This window comes from Elgaria multicarinata, chromosome 4 (genome assembly GCF_023053635.1).
Source record: "Elgaria multicarinata webbii isolate HBS135686 ecotype San Diego chromosome 4, rElgMul1.1.pri, whole genome shotgun sequence".
Lineage (NCBI taxonomy): Eukaryota > Metazoa > Chordata > Lepidosauria > Squamata > Anguidae > Elgaria > Elgaria multicarinata.
The window spans coordinates 23753642-23778269 of NC_086174.1; the positions used below are offsets into that span (position 1 = coordinate 23753642).

At 40.6% G+C, this 24628-nt stretch overlaps 1 protein-coding gene across 1 annotated transcript in view; it reads right to left on the reverse strand.

The window, feature by feature from the left end:
- SOCS5 (suppressor of cytokine signaling 5) overlaps positions 1-23277 on the reverse strand; it is a 243245-nt gene extending 219968 nt beyond the window's left edge. Inside the window, exons 1-2 of the mRNA XM_063123968.1 lie at positions 23140-23277; positions 1501-5395 (exon numbers count right to left, since the gene is read on the reverse strand). Of these exons, the coding sequence (XP_062980038.1) occupies positions 3785-5383 (1599 nt within the window). The 5' untranslated portion in view covers positions 5384-5395; positions 23140-23277 and the 3' untranslated portion in view covers positions 1501-3784. The remainder of the gene's footprint in view (positions 1-1500; positions 5396-23139) is intronic.
- Between the last annotated feature and the right edge of the window lie 1351 nt (positions 23278-24628).

Here is a 24628-nt window from a genome sequence, read left to right on the forward strand (position 1 = left end):
TTAGCCCTTTGGAGGTGCACAACTTAACACACACACACACTCACCTCCCATATACATATGGAACAGACACTCTATACAGGAGCACATATTCCCCTGGCTCACTTTAGGAGGGAAGAATCACAAGAGTCACAATATTGTTTGCACAGACCGCTACTGTCTCAGAAGTTGAAAACGATGTCCAAGGGGAGGGCACATATGCACTCCTCCACCATAAGAAAAGGAATATCATAGATGTCTAAACCAGAGCCCAGATTTAGGTGATTTTATACATTAGAAGATGGTTAATATCTGGATGGACAATCAATTACATTTTGTTGATACAAATTATTTTAACATCTACTGCAATGAACATTGAAATATGAACTCATCTGAAAGGGCACTCCTATACATACCTACTCAAAATTAAGAATCTTCTATAAAAATGGCTAAAACCACATTTTCAAAAGTTTATCTTTATTATCACTGATCCTATATAATCAATTCAATGCATTTCTTTACATTGTAAAGTTTAACGCAAAAAAAAGTTGTTTTGCCTGATTTAAGATAGAAGGTATAAACCAGTCTTCCCCAACCTTCAGATGTGTGTTGGACTACAACTCCCATAATCTAACCAGCCATTGGTTATGCTGGCTGGGGGTGATGGACACTGTAATCCAAGACATCTAGAGGTCACCAGATTGGGGGAGGCAGGCATAAACCACATCCTTTACCACTGTCACTCATGGGAAATGGAAACCAATTTTATCCGGAAATGCCACCTAATCTTAGGTCCACTTTAAACAAGTCTTTATATCAAACTTTCCAAATATAATATACAATGAAATGTTTCTAACAAAAGAAGCTAAAATTCTAAAGATACATTAATTCAAAGGTACTAAACTTCCTTTGAAGGCATCTTGTGAAATATATATTTCAATTAAGAATGTGTGCACAACCACTGATGTAACCATCAAAACATCTGTGCATGCATGGGGATAGTCTATACATGATGTTTAAAATATTACCAAGGAGGTCTTTCTAGGTACATAACTTGTTATTTTAGAAGTGGGCATTTGTACAGAAACTATAGGTACAATTGTTCATTTTTGTATAGCTACAGGTATTCTGTGGTTTTGCATTTCATTACACTTCATTACACTGTGCAATTTCTTTTGAAGTGGGGTGTATTAGATACACACCTAAAAACATGAAGTGTGGATGCAATAAAAAAAAATCCTCATATAGGTCCAATCATGTGATTTGCTCTAGCTCTCTTGAGTGAATCCTAGGGAAAACCTGCATTTGTCTATATGTAATATGTGAAATGTTCTGATGTGCTTGGAAACACCTGTATTTTGGTATGATGAAAAATTGAATTTATGCTGAGATTTGGTGACTTGACAAGCAATTATTCAATTGCACATTTATGCAAACAATACTAAATATAAGGTAAAACATATCTAAAAATGTTAATTGCTACAATAGATATTATGCAAATATAAAAGAGCAAATATACAACACTGAAAATACTGTACTTTATTAGCACGAAAAAGCTGTAACAAGGCACAGCAAGCAGAGGAAAAACACACATATTGATAAACTGGTTAGTGTTGGCATACAAGTATACTTTTCTTGTATATGCAGCTTTGAAGTTTCCATACCTCACAGTCACTGCCATGGAGAAGAACATACTGTAGCAACTGGTTAAGAAAGTAGGAGCACTACTCATTGGTACAAGATACATAAGCAAAAAAAAAACCCAAGGGACTCTGTAGTCCAACATAAACTTTAGTGCAAACACAGCTAGGACAAAACAGGTTATGTTCTGTCCACAAAGGGGGGCGGGGGGCGGAGAACTAAAGAGCAAGTTTTCAAAAGTATTTTGCTCAAAGAGGAACACAATCTACCAGTTACCAAAAAAACCACGGTGCTACACATTTTACAAATACAAGAGTACCTATGAAGCCTGAAACTTTATTTCTGATGCATTGAGGAGGGGAAAGAGAAGTGAGATAGAACTTTAATTGTTCTGGATCAGCTTGAGGTGATAACTAAGCAAGATGGCCATTACTATTTTTAGCAGATTGTTAAAAATACTGTTTTGAAAATCAGTTAATAGAGCAATAAACTTTCTTTGCAGACCACATGAACAAAAAAGGTTTAATAAATGATCTACCAAGATCCCCAGCAATTTTTTTTTTTTTTTTACAAACCAAAGCACATAACTCATATTTTTAGTAGCATTTTTTCCTTCAGCACTGGCATGATCAAATCCAATGCCATATTACAGAAATCAAAAGCCCTAGGTCAGGCCTGTTTAACTGAATGTTTATGGAAAAATTAGTAGAGTGGACCAGTGCTGTTTTGAAAATCATGGGTCCTAGGCCAAGGCTTTGTTAGCCTTTTAATAAACGAGCCCTTGTTAAAACAGCCTTGATCTCTGTCATAAAAAAATAATTATCAAGTGCATGGCCAAATACAGATATTGATTGTTCTACAACTATTCCACAGACCACCTGAAAGTAGCTCATGGACAACCAGTGTCCTGTGGATTAATATGAGGACCTCTGAGTTAATACAAAATTCAGTTACTACTGTCAGGGTTCTTATGGGTGAGCAGAATTCAGCTTCACAACTATACCAACAGCAGTTAGCTGGCTTAGTTATGAGGCATTGGAACTTTGTGTGTATTAAAAATTTACTAAAACTTGCTTTTAGAACCAGGGCTGTAATGCATATTGATTAATCGATTAAAACACTTTTGATGGACTGAAGGTGAACCAATTGAACAGATTTTAAATATATATAAATTATATATTTTAAGTACTTATAACAGTTGCACATGCCATACTAGAAGAGGCATTCCCCCTTCTGCATCATACAGTAGGGCAACTTTCCTCAACCAGGTCCCCTTCCTGATGTGTTAGGATTCCAATCCCTATCTTCCCCACCAAGCATTGTCTTTGTTGGCTGGATAAGATGGGAGCTGGTAGTATAACACCTCTGGAAGCCCCAAATTGAGGAAGGCTGTAGTAGAAAATGCTTCAGATATGACATTGATAAAAATGTATCTTCTTTTAAAGCTATTTTAGTCATATGCAAATTTATGCAGATTTCACTCATCTATTCTCACATGATTCACTAATATGCCTCTAATTGGGAGACAGCCCTATTTAGAAACAAAGTTTTGTTAACAGAGCAGATGCATATAAGTGCTCATTAATGCACATGATTGATTTTTAGAAATGCGAGGTGATGGCACAGTTTTCCTTGTTGCTTGCAATTTTTCTTCTTAAAACATTTTAATGTGAAAACTAAGATAGGGGGAAAACTGAACTTTGAGACGTGGTGTTTATGCTGATAGAACAACTATACTGGAACACAACTGTTGGCATTCAAGTGCTCATGTTCAAACAAAAGAAAAGAAAAATCAGCAACCCACTTTGTTCTGAATCCTGAAATTGAATGTAACTTGAAGTCAATGCCCAATAGCTGCCTTACATTATTACTACAGGAATTGTAGTAGAAAAGAGTATATCGGAATTGGCAAATGATAATCTAAAAACCTGCTTTTAAAAACAAAGATGTGATTTTGTGTTCTGCATATTGTTTCAAGAGGTATTCACAAGTAGGTTTCATTAATTGCAGGCAGCATCTGATGCACTCGTAAACACAATAAGCCTAAAGTACAATATTTCCCACCCCCTGCCCCAAAACTAAACACTGATGTGCTTGTTGCAGTTATACTGTAACACACACGAAAAGCACAGATTTTAGAGAGCTTACTGGGGACTCTGAACTCCATTCACTTTGTCTTAATTGGTTCCCGTTCCAACCAACGGACTCGAACTTTTTGCTTATAGTGATATTCCTTTAGAAAGTCCTGCAACATTGATGGCAAAGGGAGACAATCAATCCCGTCATAGGAAGTGTACCTGCAAATTGCTGCACGGCAGATATATTGCAAGCTGAAAGGAAAAGTCCTGTTTAGCGAAACAGTAAGCAATGGTTCAAAAAACATGCAAGAGCTAGGATCTTTGTAGTGTTCTAGAAGCCCTGTAACAGTGGAGGAGTGAAATACACAGGGGTCATGAGCATCAAAACTGAAGTTGTGGTTCCATTGCTCAATGCGTGCATGCAGAGACCTGTTGTAACGGCGGAAGCTCACAGAGAAGAGGTAGTCTTCTTGAGCAGAATCCCTGAGCAAAAAAGTGCCTTCAGGTTTGCCTTCCAGAAGTGCTTCGGCTTCATAACGGTCCATCACTCCCCAGTAGCATGGATTACCAGTAATTTGAAGTAAATCTGGCACAAGGCAGTGTATGTAATCAATCTGAGTATGTACTTTCCAAGCTCCTTGCCTGCTGATGTGGCTATGGCTCTCTCCAGACATCTGCCGTTGCTTTTGTCTACGTGACTGCAAGCAAAGGGTAGTTGTGTCTTCCTCCAAGTCACAGCTCCCTTGTGGTGTCAAACTACAGTCTCCTGTCAGCTCTGACATGCCAGGGGCCAACTTCGGCCCGAGTTTATATAATGGATTAACTTGTGCAGTTGCTTCAAAAGTATGTATTTGAGCATTGGGAGGAGGATCAACCCCTTCTTCAATGCTGAGCCTTCGTCTCTCTCGGAGTCTATCCTCTTCATCTTCTGTAGAAGCCAGAGAAGGATCAAATGCATCAAAAAGAGTCGAGTGTGGGCTCACTGGAGCTGTGTGCTGCTTAATTAGATGCCATTTTTGAGCCAAGTCTGACCCAGCAGGAAAGGGGCATTTTTCTAGCATTAGTTCAGAAAGATGGATCTTTCTTTTGTTGGAAAAGAGTGGCTTAGTTTGTTTGCAGTAAGTTCTCATAGGAAAACATAAGCCAACAGTATCCTGCAGCCTTTGCCGCAGAGAACGACTCCCAACTGTCCTGCTCGAAACGCTATCTGTGTCATGAACGGAACTCACACCGTATCTTCTCTCTCTCCTTTGCAAGCGAGAACGGCCAAACCTTTTATCACTTTCCAAAGAGCTTTGGGTTTTTGTAGAGCAGGAATGTTTCTTTTTCCCACCCCACGGTGCATGCCGGGAGTAGGAATCCCTTCGAGCAAGTCTAGCTCCTGTAGCAACACCAAAGTCGCCTTCTTTCTCAATGCTTATTTCCACGATCTGTGGGATTTCTGTAGCACAGTTTTGATTTTTCCTTGCAGAGTTTTTTGAAGAGTTTAAACTCAGTTGTAAAGAAACATCTCTTAAAGGGCTGCTTGGTCGTTGCTGGGTTGGATCAGGCACAAAAACACTTTTATCTCTAACAGATGAATTATTGGAGTTTATGTCTACATTTTCACTTCTGTTTCCGCCTTCAGGGTTGAAGAGGTTCTGGCATCTGTATTTGAAGCTATTCCACATCTTCCCAACTTTACCCATGGATTAGATTACCTAAATTTCAAAGACAGGAAGACAACACTTTAGTAAAGTCATTTATTGCACAATGAATCAAAATGATTATTATATTGGTTTGTTACATTTTTATACTGCCCAATAATCAAGCTCTCTGGGCAGTTAACAATTAAAATCATAAAATGCAAGATGATAAAACACTATATAACAATTTTAATGTATAAAATAAAAACAATACAAATAAAACCTGGCAGCAGTGAACACTTACGTAGTGGGCATGGACAAAGTTAAAAGTTTTGGGGGAAATTGATTTCTATCCCTCTTGCCTTATATGCTGAACAAGATCTCCAAGGTAGCTTATAATACAAATATCAATAAGTGATTAAAGCAGATTTAAAATGGAAGGATGGGTGTGAGCATTCATACATTATTAGGCAGTCTGTGACAGGTACTCCTTATCTAAAACTTTTAGGGCTTTCAATTTATGATGAAACACTGATTTTTTTAAAATGTTGCATGTAATGGAGCACAAAAGTATGCATCTAACTGGAATTTTAGCAATGAGATTTGACAGGCTTTGAACATGTACATGTGTAAGATTTAAACAGAGGGAGCAGCATTAGTGTCTCTTTTTCATTGAAATATTTATTTCAGAGACCTCATTTTCAGATACAAATGCTACAAAATGTAGTACACCATATATGCTCATATATCTTACATAATCATTGTATTTACTACAGCACCCAATAATAATGAAATTTCACTTTGACTTCCAGTCTTCAATAAAGGATAAAATTACAACAATAACATTACTTTAAATTTTCTAAGCTCATTAGCTTTAGGTGTTCAGAAGCAAACTGTTTCATATTAATATACAAAATCTTCTGTTCAAGAAGAATTTTAGACATATTGTATTTTGCAACACTAACTTTTAAGATAAAAGATAAAAGTGAAGCCAATGACAGAACTGAAAGATGTGTGATATTCCTGAAAGTTAAGCACAAGTAAAACTCTGTGAAAGAATTCCTATCCATCTGCAAGTGCATTAAAGCAACAATTCTGAACGATGACCCACAAAGCAGTTGGTGATCTGAGGAGTTGGCTGATCATTTGAGCTGGCTGCCTGCTTTTCTCCCCAGCTGCTGCTTAACATCAAAAGACTACTAAATATATATCCCTTTTCTAATATTAGTTTTCCAGGTAAGCGATTTTTATAGTTGCCATTAAAATATAACATTGTGAAAGAGCAGATTTTGTTCTCAACCCCCTACATCATCAGGTTGCCCTAAACTTAAGCCATTACTTGACAGATGCTCACTCTGTTTCTTCATATGGCCATTTTATATGTTATCAGTGTAGTCTGGATACCTGGTTTTGTGTGGTTGGCTCTCATTAGGAATTGGTTAATGTTTGAGTTAGGGAGCCAAGTAGGATGGTCAGATGATCCTATCCTGTAGGTTTCTTCTTGGACAGATTGGGGATCATCCACATAATTGCACTGTACTTTGGAGGCACTTGGGAGTGCTTTAAAACCATAACATGAACTGTGGAAACGATCCCTGCCCTCCTCCCTCTAAGACTTAGAGAAAGGTTTCAGCACCAGGCTTCTGAGGTAAAACAAGGGCATCCTCAACCAAAATACCAAGAACAGAATTTTAATACTGTTTAAGCAAATTAAGTCAAATGTCTGAATGCTGAAACAAGGCAGGCCATCTTCATTCATTTGTTTAACATATGTGTTTGCCCTGACCGCAAGTTATTTCAACTCTGAATTTTCAACTGTACAAGTAGGAACTGCAAGAAGACATTGCAGTGTGCAGTGCTCCTTCTGAGAGTTCTAGCCAGCTATGCCCTCTTCCATGACACCATTCTATTTCACCTCCAGTTTCCCATTTTTATCCCTTTATTTATTTGTTACATTTCTATACCACTCATTAGCTCTCTGGGCAGTTTATAAGACAAAACTCAAAACCATAAACTACAATAACTTAGTCAAACATAATATAAAAACCATCAGTTAAAACAGGATAAAACCACAAAGTGGTAACCAAGATAAAGGGTTGGGTTTTTTTTTGTACTTCTGCAAACCTCAGGGCTCCCACAAGCTTACCGATATCTCCCTGATTGTAGATGGTGCCATTTTGGTTACATAAAGATCCATGCTCTGAGAATGAGTTAGCATATCGCAGGGGTGGGGAATCATTTTCAGCCCAAGGACCAAATTCCAACCTGGGAAATGCCTGAGGGGGCCACATTCCATTTATAGCCGGGTCCAAAGTATGATTACTGATTTAAGCCTACTCAGAAATAAGCAGGACCAAATCACTCAGCAACACCTTCAAATAGTATCAAAAGTAACAAGCCTCTGCTCTCCCACACTAGAGGCATTCAAGAGGCAGCTGGACAACCATCTGTCAGGTATGCTTTAGGGTGGATTCCTGCATTGAGCTGAGGGTTGGACTCGATGGCTTTGTAGGCCCCTTCCAACTCTACTATTACTGTATTTCTTCGATGGTAAGACGCCATCGGTTGTAAGACACACACTAGTTTCAGTACCACCAACAGAAAAAAAACACCCTAAGGCACACCCGCGATTCTAAGACGCACCCCATTTTTAGAGATGTTTATATGGGGAAAAAAGTGCATCTTAGAATCGAAGAAATAGGGTATATGATTCTATGATTCTACTAAGAATCAAGCCTGAGCAGCACGTCTATTCACAAGTAAGCAAGGAAGCCTCAATATTACCCTCAAGCAGGCAGGACTGAATCATTCAGCAGCTTCCTCCCCGTCTCCCCTGCAGGAAAGAGATTTGGGCCTGGGTAGAAAGTTGGTGGGCAGATGGGGAATCCCTGTTGGCTGCATCCCATACCTAGTATATAGGATAAGATACCTTGTAACGGTTTTGTACTTTAAAGGGCAACTTACAACTATTTTAAAGGAAAAGAAATAAACCAGGGTCCCACATGAAATTGCACTAGGGGAAGACAGGGGTGGAAAAACTAAAGACATTCTTTCCTTTGCTTCTCCAATTCTTCAAATTTCCCAGATCACATGTTCATTTGGGTACCCGTACTCAGAATGAGGGAACAATTGTCCACTACATGCCTTTTATGCTACCCTTCCATTTATTTTATGATTATTATTTTTTACATTGAGACACCGATGGGGTGGGTGGGAGAGGAGAAGTATGCACATACCACCATGTATGGAAACTTGTAAAAGTGACAGGTGGCAAGTGTGAAGCTGTCATGAACAAAATGCATCCCCCTTAAAATTATAGGAAGGAGTTCATCAAGGCCTAAGCCCCCACAGCACTTGATGGGCAAAACACAATGCATCTCCCTGTCATGGGAAATAAGGATATTACTCAAACCAATTAAACATCGTATATAACTGACAAATACATGGATAAAGCCCAGCACCTATGGGCCCAACAACATGCAATCCTTAACAGGTAAAATTGGCAGGAGCTGGTGTAAAGACTGTACATTATTGGGCCTATGCATACATAGGCATCAATTATATCTTATGTCTAACATGAGCGGAAGAAGCAGTACTAGAGGCAGATCCTGTCTCACCAAGCATAGAATCTTTACGTGTTAAAAGGGCTTATGTGTGAAAGTTGGGCCTAAAGAAATTTAGTTCAAATGTTAGATAGCAGAAGCAATTTATCTATCTATAATATTTATACCCTAACTCTCAATCTCAAGAATTCACAAAGTGACTGACAAAGATAAAATCACAATAAAAGCTTAGAACAAGCTTCCTTTCCTCCAACTTGCCCTAATGACCCATTATTCATGTGTTTCCACTTGTAGAAATATGTACTTCAACAAACTTCTTTATAAAACTCTTGAGCAAGAACGAGGTTGTGTTCTTGCTCAGGAGAAAGTTGTGGGTGCATCACTGAAATACATTTTTTTTTTGGTACTGGTATATTTAAGTTTCCTAGCTTGAAATCAGCCACAAAACAGGTGGGCAAAGTCAACAGTGTCACTCAATGTCATTCTGCAAGCAAAGCATGGCAGTCTTCTTGATGGCCTCTTTAATGAGAGCAATAACTTGAGGGCATGTATGTTCTGCTGCATTCAACTACTACTTGCCTATAAAGCAGCATTAAGGCATAAATCTTATACACATTTAGCTCAGAATAAGTCTGAATCAATATAGTGGGGTTTCTGAGAAAACAAGTATACGATTGCAATAGACAAGCGCTATCGCTAGTGCAAAATTACCCTAAAAATGAGCGGAAAGGCTCAGCTCCTGATTGGGACAACTCAGCAGGACCTTCCTTCTATGAGCTCTGCTGACCTGTCCCATTCTAGAAACAAGTGTTTCTGCTAGTTTCCAGTTGCTTTAACACCTGCTAGCTCCCCTTTGTACTAGAGATGGGTCATGCTGGCTGTTTAAAGGATTCTGTCCTTTAAAAATATGTCTCTCAAGTGCCTATTGCCCATTCATGAACTTCATATCATACAATATACCTAGATTAAAACAAAAACACAGTCTGATTCCCAACAACAGGAGCTGAAAAGCTTGTAATGGGGGTGGGGGGAATAAATTGAAAGTTGCTCTCTTTGCCTTTGGCAGCAGACTTCCAGTGCTGGGGGTGGGGAATTAAGTAGCTATCAATTAGCTACTGAAGAGGCCTAATGTTTCAAAACACAGGGGCTTCCTGAAGATCAACAGCTGAAAAGGTAGCATCAAAAAGAACTCAAGAAATCTGGGATTCTAGGCAAATAAACCTTTTTTGGTTTTTTGAACTTTTTTGGTTTTAAGAACTTTGATGAGCGGCATTGCAATCCTACTCAGCATTGCAAATAAACCTTTTTTGGTTTTAAGAACTTTGATGAGCGGCATTGCAATCTACTCAGAAGTAAGCCTTATTACACTCAGTGAGACTTATTCAAAGGCTCAGATGTGCTGAACTTTATAAAAACTAAATTGGGAAGAATCCCAGTGATTGACTTCTATCTGTCATGGTTAGGAATCTAATTATCTTATGGATGCCTGTGTCTCCACCCCTCACCCGCACCCCACACTTTCCACACTCACTGCTTGGAGCATACTTCAGTCAGATGTGGTAGTTTAGAAGGAGATGATCTATTGATAAATCACTGATGCATGCTTAAGGACTCTAGCTTCTTGAAAAGGAGCAGATTTTCTATGGTCAGAGCTACATACTGCTATATTATATAGCCGCAGTATGTGAGCTAGATGCAGAGAACGAACAGTCTCTAAGGTACTACTCGTGTTTAGCTGCACAACCACAAATCATTAGAAGTAGTTAAGAACTTCCTGTTCAAACAGACTAAGTGACATTTGGCAATTGTATTGCTGTATTATATTGTAGTGTTTATAGCACATTAGGGGGTTTAAAATAGTATTTTGAATTAGATTTATTATGCTGCTATTCACAATGGTTGTGTAGAAATAATTAAGTGTGAACGCTGATCTTTAAACTTTGAGTGGATATTGTACTTTAGCAATTTCTTGGGAGTGATGCCACTAATTCCAGCTAACAAAGAAGCTCACATATTGCAGAAACACATCTAGAACTTTGTACTTGTCTGAACCTCAACTGCAATGGTCTTTGCTACTTTCAGTTCATAAAGCCCTGGAGCCCACTACAGCTTCGCTAGCAGTCCCCAGCTATTACGGCACAAATCTTTATTTTTCCAGGAAAGATTTTTTATGCAGTTGGATTATTCCCCAAATGTCTCCAGAACATTGCTTTGGTATTTCCAGAACCTAAATTCTAAGTACATTTTGAGAAAAATAGCAGCACGACATTATCAAATGGAATATAGCTCCGTCACATAGATATCAAAGGGTTTATCTAAGAATTTTTAAAAGTGTGGTAAACTGACATGGCTTTTCGAAGCATTCCACAGGAATTATTTATTTAATGCATTTCTAATTGACCCAATAAATAATGTTCTCTTTGGTTAAAAAAACTAAAACACCATATAAGAGTTAAAATATAAAATGCAATACGAATATTTAAAAGAATAAAATACAACATAATGCAAAATAATATAATACTGGGATAAAATAAAGAACAGGGGCTCTAAGCGCAACATGTATCCCACTCATTAGCGTGTGTCAGTTTTGTTAGAAGCAGGAGATAAATGTACGCTATACTTTTTCAGTCTGATTGCTTCTCAGTCAAGCCTAAACTAGTTAATTCCACATATATTTTTAATATAGCACACAGTCATCCATCCAGGAATGCAATATGCATTAGGATTAGTGTCAGTGTTTGTCCTAGTTGCCACTTCCCGATACAAGGCAATACAAAGCATCAACAGCCACTCACCTGATAACCTGTGGCAAACAGGAATTGCCTCCAGGCAACCCAGTAAGAAAGTTTTTGTGAAACAGAAAAGAGATTTTCTTTCTTTCATGCTGTTGGGTATGCCAAAAAGGAATATAAGTATGCAAGGACAAATTGGCTTGTAAGGTCTAGTAACTTTTGTAAATCTGTTCATTAGACTGAATCATACCTTCTACAAATATTCTAATATACACAATTTGTAATTTATAGCAAACTTATAATGAAGTTATTACCCCACAACCATTTTTGCTAGCCAGCCTGCCCACAATACACCTGGCATTAGTTATTTGTGCCCCAAAGGGGGGAGGAAAAACATATTTTGGTAAAACTTCATTCCTACTTATCATAGACTGCTGAACAGATTACTTAGAAGTCTGAGCTATATGGTTTAAAGAGGACCAACTTCCACATAAACCTTACAGCCCAATCCTATTTATTTATTTATTTATTTAAGGATTTTTATGCCGCCATTCAGCCAAAAAAGGCTCTCTCCTGCTACCAACTGTCTCTGCAGAGGCCACCAGTGAGGGAGGAAGCAGCAGCCAGGCACCTCTCCACTGTGCCTGGGTCCAGCTCCAGCTGAGAGCCCCCTCCCTCCTGCTACCAACTGTCTCTGCAGAGGCCACCAGTGAGGGAGGAAGCAGCAGCCAGGCACCTCCCTGCCCACAGGCTTACAATCTAAAAGACATGACACAAAAGGAAAGGGGATTGGGAGGGAGGAGGAGGGGGGGGGAAAGGAAAGCAAATTCAGGCACTACAATCTTAGTTGGAAAGTTCAGCAGTTACAGGTGACAGCAGGAGGGAGGGGTGCTCTCAGCTGGAGCTGGACCCAGGCACGGTGGAGAGGTGCCTGGCTGCTGCTTCCTCCCTCACTGGTGGCCTCTCCAGAGACAGTTGGTAGCAGGAGGGAGGGGCCTCTAAGCTGGAGCTGGACCCAGGCACAGTGGAGAGGTGCCTGGCTGCTGCTTCCTCCCTCACTGGTGGCCTCTCCAGAGACAGTTGGTAGCAGGAGGGACGGGGCTCTCAGCTGGAGCTGGACCCAGGCACGGTGGAGAGGTGCCTGGCTGCTGCTTCCTCCCTCACTGGTGGCCTCTGCAGTGACAGTTGGTAGCAGGAGGGAGGGGTCTCTAAGCTGGAGCTGGACCCAGGCACGATGGAGAGGTGCCTGGCTGCTGCTTCCTCCCTCACTGGTGGCCTCTCCAGAGACAGTTGGTAGCAGGAGGGAGGGGTCTCTCAGCTGGAGCTGGACCCAGGCACGGTGGAGAGGTGCCTGGCTGCTGCTTCCTCCCTCACTGGTGGCCTCTGCAGTGGCAGTTGGTAGCAGGAGGGAGGGGTCTCTCAGCTGGAGCTGGACCCAGGCACGGTGGAGAGGTGCCACCTATTCATGTTTACATAGAAATAATTTCCACTGGGTTCACTGGAGCTTCTTCCCAGGGAACTGTTTGTAGCATTGCTGCTTCTGACATTTTACAGCTTCTAAACTTTCTGTTTGTTCAAACAATGCAATGTGAAAAGCTTTCCAACAGCTGCTTCCAAGTTAGGCCAACATTTTCACTAAAAATAAAAAAAATTAAATCAACGCTGTCACGTTCACAGCTTTGGAAAAAAGATTCCCATCATCACATAATTCTAGATTTGACTTTGAGAGTTCATTTGCTCTTAATAATATATTCTACCATTGTAGTTAATCAATAAAATCTGAATAGAGAAGAAATAATTGTCATGAATCAATAAAATCTGAATAGAACTAATCCTTGTTGGAAAAATAATACCTGAACTCTTGATCAAGTCAACTAAGATTACAGTAGAACAGCTCGGTACTGAATTGTATAGAAAAAGATAATTCATTACTTAATAAAATCCAATTAAGTTTAAGTTGCATTTTAAAAAGTTCAAACATGCATCAATGCTCACAACATAGATCAGAAAGTTTTGCTAAGGAGCATTATAGAAATGCATTATAAAACCAGAGTTATTTGCCATGAGAAGTTGCAAGCTCCCTTTCTTTGTAGATTTCTAAGAGCATATTGAGTTTTAAGTTACAATACTATATATGTTTACCTGAAAGTCTCCCACATTAAACTCAATGGAGCTTACTTCTGAGAAGACATGCATATGATTGCACTATTAATCTGTTTAAAATATGGTTGAAATCTGCATCATCCTATTGCAAGGAGTTGAACAGAAGGGAGTTTTACAAGTTTAACTCAAACACTAAAGTTGCTGTTCAATTAAGCAAAATAAAATGCCTTATGCAGGTAAAAATGGTTTAGCTTACTTGAGTGCTGAGACTAGTAATAGTGCACACTATTGTTACTTAATTTTAATATATACTTGAAAGTGCTGAGCAATTAAAATGAAAATCCTATACTAAAACACACTGCTTAGGTTTCATTTTTCCATTCCCTCAGCTTCCGTCTTTATTTTTCATCTCCTCAGTTCCTTCATTTCCTTCTTCCATTACCCCTTTTCTTTCGTTTCCATCAGTTTTCCTTACTCTTACAAAAAATCAGTTTTTCTGACATTCTATAGAACGTGACCAGGAGGAAAGGTGGGAGGGGGGCACATTTATTTTTAAAAAAGCATGGGAGAATTCCTATCCTACAACTTATGTATGATAAGATAGCATGAAAGAAGAATTGTATTATAGTTACATAGTAATGTGTACCTCTCCAACCAGCATTACAGTCTAAAAAACTTGAATTTAAACAGTTCCTTATTCATTGCATTGGCTCAGCAGCAACCTCTAATAATTTGTGAAACTGGGGAAGGAGATCAGGAAATGACGTAGTGAACAAGTTGTCATGCCAACTCCCATCATCCCTCACCATTGGTTATGCTGGCTAGGACTGATGGGAGTTGTAGGCCAAAACATCTGGAGGGCCACAAGTTGCCCACCCCTAAATTAGGGGATTTGCTGTAATGTATTTTTAAATTAAGTGTACACCTTTGCTTCAACCTCACTATCATCTTGCTCCTCCCCTGCCCCCATCGCTTGACAAGAGCTGCATGGTACTAGGGCTTTGGCCTATGAAGTCATAATGAGCAGTTACACAGCAGTTGTACCAGCTGAGCCACACCATCACCAAAACCATAAACAACCTAGTTCAAATAAAAAGGAAACAATTATGAACTTTTTGAAACATAGTTATTTGAAATTCCTGAGTGGTGTCATTATTATTATTATTATTATTATTAGTAGTAGTAGTAGTAGTAGTATTCTGCCTTTTGCCCAATACTGGACCTCAAGGCGGCCTTACAAAGTTTAAAACATACATTGAAAAAAACACACACGTTTAAAATACACAACAAAATTAAAAGTCATTAACATAGATGGAGGGCCAGATTATTCTCCAAAGGCCTGCTGAAACAAACAAGTTTTAGCCTGCTTTCGAAAGCCCATCAAGAAGGGAGGCAGTCTAGCTTCCCCGGGAAGAGAGTTCCAAAGCACTGGAGCAGCCACCGAGAAGGCCCTCTCCCATGTTCCCACCAAGCGCGCCTGTGAAGATGGTGGGACTGAAATAAGGGCTTCTCCAGAAGATCTCAAAGCACGGGCAGGCTCATATGGGAGAATACAGTCTTTCAAATAACCTGGCCTGGAGCCATATAGGGCTTTATAGGTCATAACCAGCACTTTGAATTGTGCCCGAAAACAGACTGGAAGCCAGTAGAGCTGTTTTAACAGGGGAGTTGTATGCTCCCTGTAACCAGCCCCGGTCAACAATCTGGCTGCAGCTCTTTGAACCAGCTGGAGTTTCCGAACACTCTTTAAAGGCAGCCCCACGTAGAGCGCGTTACAGTAATCCAATTGGGATGTAACTAAGGCATGTGTTACCGTGGCCAGGTCTGACATCTCTAGGAACGGGCGCAGCTGGCGCACTAGCTTTAACTGTGCAAATGCACTCCTGGCCACCGCCAAAACCTGAGCATTCAGGCTCAGGGCTGATAATTCTGGCCTACTGTTCAACTGAAATCATAAACACTCATTGTTATCTAAATGAAGCCTATACACAAAAAATATTAATTGGAAGATGCAATAGTAACCCACCTAGAATATGAAATTTCTTCCTTTAACTAATTCTAAAAACTACAGTATAAACACTACAGATATTGAGTTTATGCCTATCTGAGGGCCTGATTTTTTTCATTTTAAGGAGAGAAAGAACAAGTCCACAGTGAAATGAGTTCAACTACCTGGGTTGCCCAAGAATCTCTGAAAGCTAAGCTCTTGTTTGCCTAGAAGTGTGGGCAATCTAAATGTTTATTCAATTTAAGAAGGGGGGGGAGAAAATAAAAAATAAAGAAAAAATGTAAATTAAGGATGCAGTCTTGCAATGTTACACAACCCTAGGCATTATTATTTCAATGGTAGTAGCCAAGAATAAATGTGTGCATGATTGCCACCCATGTACTGAGTGTTCAAGTGCTCAGACTAAGAGTTCAAATTATTGCACTGCACCATCTAAAAAAATAGGCACTACAACTGCATGTGACAGTCAAGGAGTGATTCTATGGTAACTGCCAAAAGAAGTTTCATATGCCATACCTATTAAGATTATCAGTGGTCAGCATTATCAAAACACAGCAAGGAGGTACTTAAGCTGCAGAGAAAATGGCAACAAAGGTAGAGCGTCTGGTACAGACATGAAGGAATTATGAAGAAGAAACTGGAAGTCAGGGTCTGGAAGGCAGATGGTAGAGGGTTATGCCATGGGAATATAAAGGGGTTGAAGTACGAAGTAGGGTAGGAGGTGGCACTTTCCCTGCAGGATTTGACTTGGCTTGCTCAAGTCCATCCTCAGCTACATGCTTTGGCAGCTCCCTTCTATGGTGCAACTCCCATCTGCTTGTGGCACTGAGTCTTAACTGCAGAGTTTAAACTGTGAGCACTAGTGGGTGAATTTTTCTGCCTTTGAGTAGTATTATGAATACCTGACCTTTGATCCCTCTATGATCGAAACATAAGGTGACATGATAGCATAATAAGTAAAAGAGTGCATTTGAAATCTTTGGTTATGAACAGCTGAAAAGGAAAACCCTATGCTTGCAGGGGTCAACTATAAAAATGGGGCAAGGGGGTAGAGTTAAAGTTCATAAAATGGTGGGGAAAGAAGTCGCAAAGCATTTTTGGAGGCCAGGAAATGATGTGGGGAGGTAATCCAGGATGAGCAGACAGGCCCTGCATTTCAGGCTTTGTTTCATGTTAAGTTACAGAAATATGAGCACTTGTCATTCATGTCACATTAACTGCCAAATGTAAAACAGGTAAGTTCGATAGCTTAATACAAAATTTACACAACCACGTTAAAGGGAAATACTTCAGAAAGATCATAATAAATAGGTTTTACAGCCTGATCCTATGCATGTTTACTCAGAAACAAATCCCAAATTCAATCGGATTCAGTGTATCAGCAATTTACTTCTTGGTAGAGCTTATAGCTTGATCCAAAAGCAATGTCACACAGTCATTAACAGCAGAAAGGCTGGCCTGGGGACTTCAGAACACAATTTAGATTTGAAAATATATACATTATATAGGATTATGTGCAGTATATGTGCCTGCTCAATAAGGAATTTAGAGCCTAAAGTATGTTTTACTTAGAAGTCAGAAGTCAGTTCATCTGTGTCTAATAAGACATAATAGGAAATAAGTGTGCTTAGGATAGCACCCTACGTATTAATAACTTCAGACAGTTGTTAGAACTTTACATTCACACAGAATTCAAAATAACCTAACGCAGAGTAAATGGTTTAGAGAATCAGCATTTATTCTGGTTATTTTGAAACCCATACTATGCAACTTCTGACAAATTAAAGATCACAAAATGTGACAATTCATCTAGTTGGTGAAGGATTTAAGAATCACCAAAGTAGTAATGCTGTCAGTGCAACTGAGACAGCTGAGGATGGAACTTCTTCAGCAATATACTATTGCTAACTAATATTACTAGTGAGGTGTTGTTACTGAACCTACACTGCACTTCGGTTTTGTCCAATCCCCAGCAAAAAGAAGTCCATTGCCACTCTTAAGGTGCACTCCTATACATGTTTAGACAGAAAAAAGTCCTAAAACTCTCAGCATTCCACAACCAGCATCTAAACATGCACAGGATTGTGCTCTTAGGATCACATTTGTCCTGAGATCAATGGATAATGTGTTAGAGATGTGCATGTCAGGGGAAAAAACATGAAAAATGAAGGGGTGTGTGTGTGTAGAAATGTTGTCATGCCTCCCCCAAACAAAAATAGTCCCGGGGAAAAAAAGGTTTTTCAAATATTTCCGTTTCTTCCCCTCTTATTCCCCCACCACTTTTCCAGGCCTTCTCACCTCTATTCAGACTTGGTTCTGTGTTCAAATTCCTTTTCATCCGTAAAAAGACATATTCAAATTTAGCTTATTATTTTTTTAAAATGAACCCACAGAGCTATTGCAATGCTAACTTAGCTTAGGGTATAAGGTGGACTATATACAAAGGAATTCATGACAATTTATGGCTAGCTGAGAAATCAAGCAATCAGGGAGGGAACCCAAAAATATAAACCTAAGGGTTTGATAGGAGAGTAGTTTAGAGCTGCCTGATCCCAATAAATTCATATAAAGTATATCATGCCAAATCACTGAATACTTTTTCTCCTCAGAATTATTACCTGGTTTTCTCGGAAATGCTGTTTTTGTTCTCTTCCTGTTTAGATTTTTAAAACCTCTCCATACAATAGGATGGTTGACATGATCACTGTGGCTTGTTTAGGCTGTGGGGATCTTGTGAACCAGCTCAAGTTGTCCAAGATAATAAAGCAACTCAGTTATTTTTAGTTCATGGTCCCACTGAATACAATATTTCTAGAAGTGATTCTGGACTAGCCTCAAAACTACATGCTACCGTGGGAACAAAGGGAAACAATGCAATTTCTTCTGCATTAACTTAATACTGTTAAATATTTATAAGGCTCACAACAACCTAGTTAATTCAAAATGCCCTGATCTGTCACCCTTTGGTAGATTTACTGGGGGAGAAACTCTTATGCCAATAATGAAATCTTCACAAATTGAAATATATTCACAGGTAGACCATCTAAACCAAATTTCACTATGGCAACACATTAGTGATCCAAAGTGCAAAAATCTTGTAAGGGCCTTAAATTTTGTAATGTCCAGAATATATTGAGGCACATAGTGTATAGCTTTACAGATATTACAAACTCTCTACAAACTGCAGAACATCTACAGATATGACTTGTCTGCTAACATTCTCCACTTCTAATCTACAGCATTTTATAAAATGTTCTGCTAACATTTTCCACTTCTGATCTATGACATTTTATAAAATGTTCTATCGCTCATATGAATCGTTTCTTGGCTCTGGTCTTACTGAATTTGTTTGCACAAATTGATATTTTCAGGGTACCTCCACATTGCTCAATTCTACTGTTCTACAGGTGACCCAGAATAAACATTTTATTTTGTGTGACTATTTGCAAGATAAGCAAATATTACCTTTCTCATTCACTGTGCATGTTTTCCTAACTTTAAACCATTTCCTGGATATTTACCCTCGAAATCATACATTATATTACCTCCTGGTTATCCCAGAGAAGCCATTTTGTGTGAAAGAGATTTTAATACTAAGTATTGTATGCATATACACTACAAAAATAAAATGGAACCAGGAAAGCTGCTTGACTAAGCACTATGTATTATGGCAAGGTGGGTTTTTTTTTAATATAAGTATTTGCTGCCCCAAATGAAAATTCTACTATTTCATGTTTACAGATTTCTAATTCTAAGGCCATAGCCATGCACCTGGATTGCTGCTGGCAGTCATTATAACCCTAACAGAGATGGACTAATGTACTAGGTATGAGGCAGTTTCATCTGCACATATGCAGGTGTGTCACAATAGAATCAGTGTGTCTACTTCTGAGTAAATACATTTAGAATTGGCCCTGAACTTACGAGATCTAGGGATCAGATTGCTCTTCAACTTTAAAGTGGAAAAAATAATCATCTATTTCACAAGGTATTTTGAGAATAAGACTGCGATCCTATACACATATACCTGGGAATATGACCTACAGCACGGGCGCAGAACCTCTTTCTGCCTGAGGGCAGAATTGTATTTCGGAGAACCTCTTGGGTGTGTGTGTGGGGGGGGGGGTCACATCCCAATAGTGGGTGGGGCTAGAGATGTGATGGCCTGGAAAAAGCCCAGAAAAATTTGGAGGGGGGGGTTTCCGAAGCTTTTTTTGTTTTTTTCCAAAAAATTGAAGAAATGAAGAAAAAAATGGATTATGGAATGTTTTATTTTAGCACTAGCAGAGACATAAATAATTTACTTTGTTACTAATGTTTGTTTCTTCTGGGTTTTTAAAAAATGTTTTTTGCCTGCTCCTCATAAACTGTAAGAGGTTCCTTACAGTTCAGGAGCTTGTAGCTCCATTTGTTACAAAAAAAAATTTAAAAAGTAAAAAGTAAATTCAATTTGTAATAATTGTTTGAATACACTGATATACTAAATGGGATAATTTTATGCCAAATCAACTTGTACGTAATTATATTTTATGTTCCTAAAGTAACAAAGTGACTTTCAATCTGTAAAAAGTGCTAATATTGCATTTTTTTTCAATTGTTCCAAAAATTTCTGTCCGTCCCCCAGGGAAAAAAGCATTTTCCCCTCATGGCTTCAAAAGTTCTGGAAATTTTATATCTCTAGGTGGGGCTAAGGACAAAAGGGGGCATGGCCAAAAATACCATCATATTTTAGCTTAAAGCTGTTATTGCCAATAACTAAGCCTTAGGAGGAGTGTTTCAACCTTTTAGCATGGGGAAGAAACTGCACAAGAGCCAGGAAATCAGCAAACAATCAATGGCTAGAGTGAAGGGAGTTATAATCATCTGGGGACCCCCAGAGGGTTACACTGGAAACTTTGGAGGGCTGGATTTGATCCTGAGGTTCTACACCCCAGGTCTACAAATCATAGTGGAACTTCAGATTACATGTGTCACATCAATCAATATGAAATAGTTTATAGTCTATGCTGTATAACTCAAAACAATACTTTCCCTATGAAAATCAGAATACTTCAATAAAAAGGAGGTAGTTTAAATTTTGCGTATGAACAGACTTCAAATGTAAGCTTCCTCTGTTTTAAATGGCAAGAGAACATGTTATAGAGTACTATGTAGATTTGGGGTTTGTACAGTTACTGATTACTGCCCATTCAAATGGAAGAATTCATTTTCATTTTTTAAATTGTAGGCAATTAAGGAGACATTATCAAACTGCACTTGATATTCCCATCAATCACACTTCACTACCAAGTTGCACAGCAATTCATTACATTAAGCATTTTTGTAGCACTATGCATACAAAACCTAGATACAATACCCTATTTCTTCGATTCTAAGACACACTTTTTTCCCCATATAAACATCTCTAAAAATGGGGTGCATCTTAGAATCGCCGGTGTGTTTTAGGTTTTTTACCCTGTTGGTGGTACTGAAATTAGTGTGTGTCTTACAATCGAAGAAATACGGTATATTCCTTTCATCCTCATAAAACAATCCTATGAGGTAAGGTGTTTCCCTCCCCCCTCCCTTTTTACAGATTAGGAACTATGGCTGAAGGCAAGTGACTTATACAAAAAGGGTTGTTTCCAACACCCTAGAATTTGTACAGAGAGTACTACAATGTAAGATGATGCAAACTGCATGTAGTCATGTGCAACAATCACAAACTCATGACACCACAAATGGCCAGAAATTCACACACACCCATGTTCATTTATAATTATCACATGTGATTTGCATGTTGCTCAGCAGGGCTTCTGGGCATAAAAATTAATTACACCTGAAGTTGCCTTCTGTTTACACGTGATTTAATTGCATGAGAATTTGAATACAAGTCCATCCAATTAAGCACTGATCCATACACACATCAGGGAGGCACGAGAGCCCATGCTTTGTGTATGTGAAATTAAATGACCTCAGGTAGCAGCAAGGCTGTGCAAGCCACGAGATGTCAGAGAGCGTTGCTGCCAGTCAGAGTCAACAGTACTGGGCTAGATGGGCCAGTGATTTTACTCAGCATAACTCAGCTTCATATGTTAATATAGTTCTTTTATTCATTCATAAAATGTAACAACAATTTCTTACATGTACTATTTGACAATGGTAACCACAATCAATAACTTAATATATAATAATGCAATTCACCTAACCCCAATATATGAAGAAGTCAGTGAAGCTTGAGGTAGTTTTAATAAAAGAGCAGACTGCTATGAATGACGGGATCCATCCGCTGAGGAACACAAGCCTGGAATAACCATAAGCACCTCCGGAAAAAAGTGTGCTACCAACTCTGAGACAACCTATTGCGGTTCAGTTGTGGGTATTGGATTTCAAAGCCAGACAACTGAAACAGAGCTATAGGAGGCAATAAATAGCCCTAAGAAAAGACTCCATTTGGAGCAACAATCGTATAAATCAGTCTTGTTTAATTCTTCTCACACATTTGCCTATAACTCTCCCCCACTCTGACCACATAGGCGCAGACCTTCAGGGCCATAAAAATAATTGCTACCCCATCCATTATCAATAAATATGGGGGCTGTCTCCAGTCTGTAAAACCGCTGAAAGGAGATTTTTGCACAGTTTTCTACCTCCCCTGCTCAGCCCAAAATATCACGGACGTTAACTCTTCACTCACCCAGTCCTGCCCACGACCTTGCAGTAAGCAGTAACTCAACATTAAGGCCCCCTCCCCTCCCCTCCCCTCCCCATCTATCTGCTCGCCGTTTCAACGTGCAAAACGAATGAATGAACCAACGCGTTAGGTGCCCGGGCCAGACTGTAGCAGCTTTTACAACCTCCCACCCCAACCAAGACAACGATTTGGGATTGTCTCAGACGTTAGCCGAACTTAAGTCCCTTTCGTTTCAATGGGTCTACTCTTAAGTCGCCCCGGATCCCTCGCTACGGTCTCGGCGTCTCTTTCCTGCCCCTTTCGCCGCAAAGCCTCCGCAAGACTTTTTCCCCTTTTTTTAAAAAAAAACCCTGCTGTATTAACCGAGTTTAGGGCAGCGGGAGCCATGATTCACGGAGCGCCTTCCGCCTCAAGGCTGCGAAGAGAGGAGGACGCCACCCTTCTGGGTATGGAGAAGCGAGCAGGGACGTCTCTCTGAGGGGAGTCCGGAGATCTGCTTGCCCCGCAGGAACTCAGCGCGGACGCCTATGGAGGGGAGCGCGCGGGTCCGTCCCCCCCGCCCTCCTTCGCTTAAAGCCTCACTGCGGGGGCGGGAAGCGGCAGCCAAGGAATGTCGCCGGCTTCCCCCTCACGGCGGCGGGGCCTCTTCTGCGAGAGCACCGGCCCGGGGTGGAAGCGGCCAGCCTGGCCTTCCCTTTCTCCCCGACCAACAGCAGCCCAAGCCAACCGGACTCACCGACCTAAGCCCCGGTTCAGCACCGTCGGAGGCGGCGGCTGAAGCTGTCGGTGTTGCTGCGGAGCCGGCGCATCTCTTCCCCTCGGCTCGCACGGTCCTTCAGCGCGGCGTCGGTTCCCTCCCGGCTCCCAACATCGGCTCACTTTGCCCCGGCGAGCGCTCCCACCTCCTTCTCTCGCGGAGACTCCTCCTCCTCCTCCTCCTCCTCCTCTTTCCTCGGCCTGGGAAACGGCTCTCGCCTCAGGCCCTCAGAGAGAGACAGAGTAGCAGGGGGGGGGAGGGGAGGGCGAATGGGGCGGGGCAAGGAAGGAATGGCAGCGCCACAGCCAATCGTACAAAGCCGCCGTCTCTTCTCCGTCGCCCAACCGATAGCTTCGGCCCAGGCGGAGGACAGGGCCGAGGCGCAGCCTATGGCAACTCAGCCCACGTTGACGTTGACGCGTTAGAAACCGGAGAGCCAATCCTCGATCACAGGAGCCACGCCCACTTTTCCTTTTCTCCATCTTGGCTCCGGGCAGATGGCCCGGTAGTGGGAAGGGTTTTGGCGGAGCGGCCATTTTGGAATAGGGAAAGGAACATGGCTGACAGGGTGGAGGGACGGAGGGAAAGGAACGGTTTGAAGAGAGAGCGAGGGCGGCAATTTCCTGAGGTACTACGAGCGCACAGTCCCCTCGTCTCCTGATGCGAGTTTACTCGGAAGTAAATTCTACTGTCTTCAATGGGGCTTATTGTCCCAGGTAGTATACGTGCATACAGAAACACCAAGCCCCGTGCGCTTGCTTACTCGGAAGTAAGCCCATATTGAACTCCCAAGTAGACACGCATCGGATCGGGACGCACGAAGACAGCGATCAAATAATTCATAAAAACGATGGTCGGGGGAAAATGGAGTTTTCGCAGGCCGCGGTTACTCAAAAGTAAGTCCCTTCAGTTCTGACGGGACTTACTCTCGTGCGTAGCGTAACCGTGGCTTGGAATCCCTACACGAAGAAGAGTCTTGTGGCAAAGAGTAACGCATTTCTTCTAGTGTAAGCTTTCGTGGACTAGAGGCTACTTCGGGCGATTTTGGAGCCGCACGAAAGCTCTCGGCGGCTCATTTGCATATAACCCACGATGCATTGCGCGCGGGGACGGCAAAAAGAAAATCTCTTCTTCTCCCTATAAAATGTGCGCCTTTGTAAACCTCGAGCCCGAGTTTCGCATCTCCGACGTCCTGCTCTAGCAAACCCTTGATCCAGATCCAATGCGGGTTGAGTAGGCAAAGTGGCGAGATACCATAACATGAAGAGGTGTCACTTGTTCTGTGGAAACGTTTGCGAGAACAACTCGTCCTGTTCTCTTTGGATTCCGGAGGGCATTCTTAAGTGGGAAATTCCTTCCCCAATTTTTGGAGGCCCAAAGGCGGGCCGCTGGTGGCTGTGTTATAAAAGTAGGAATGTGTAATAAATACATTTCTAATAACCGGGGAACGCAGTTAAATTTCGTAAGACTCC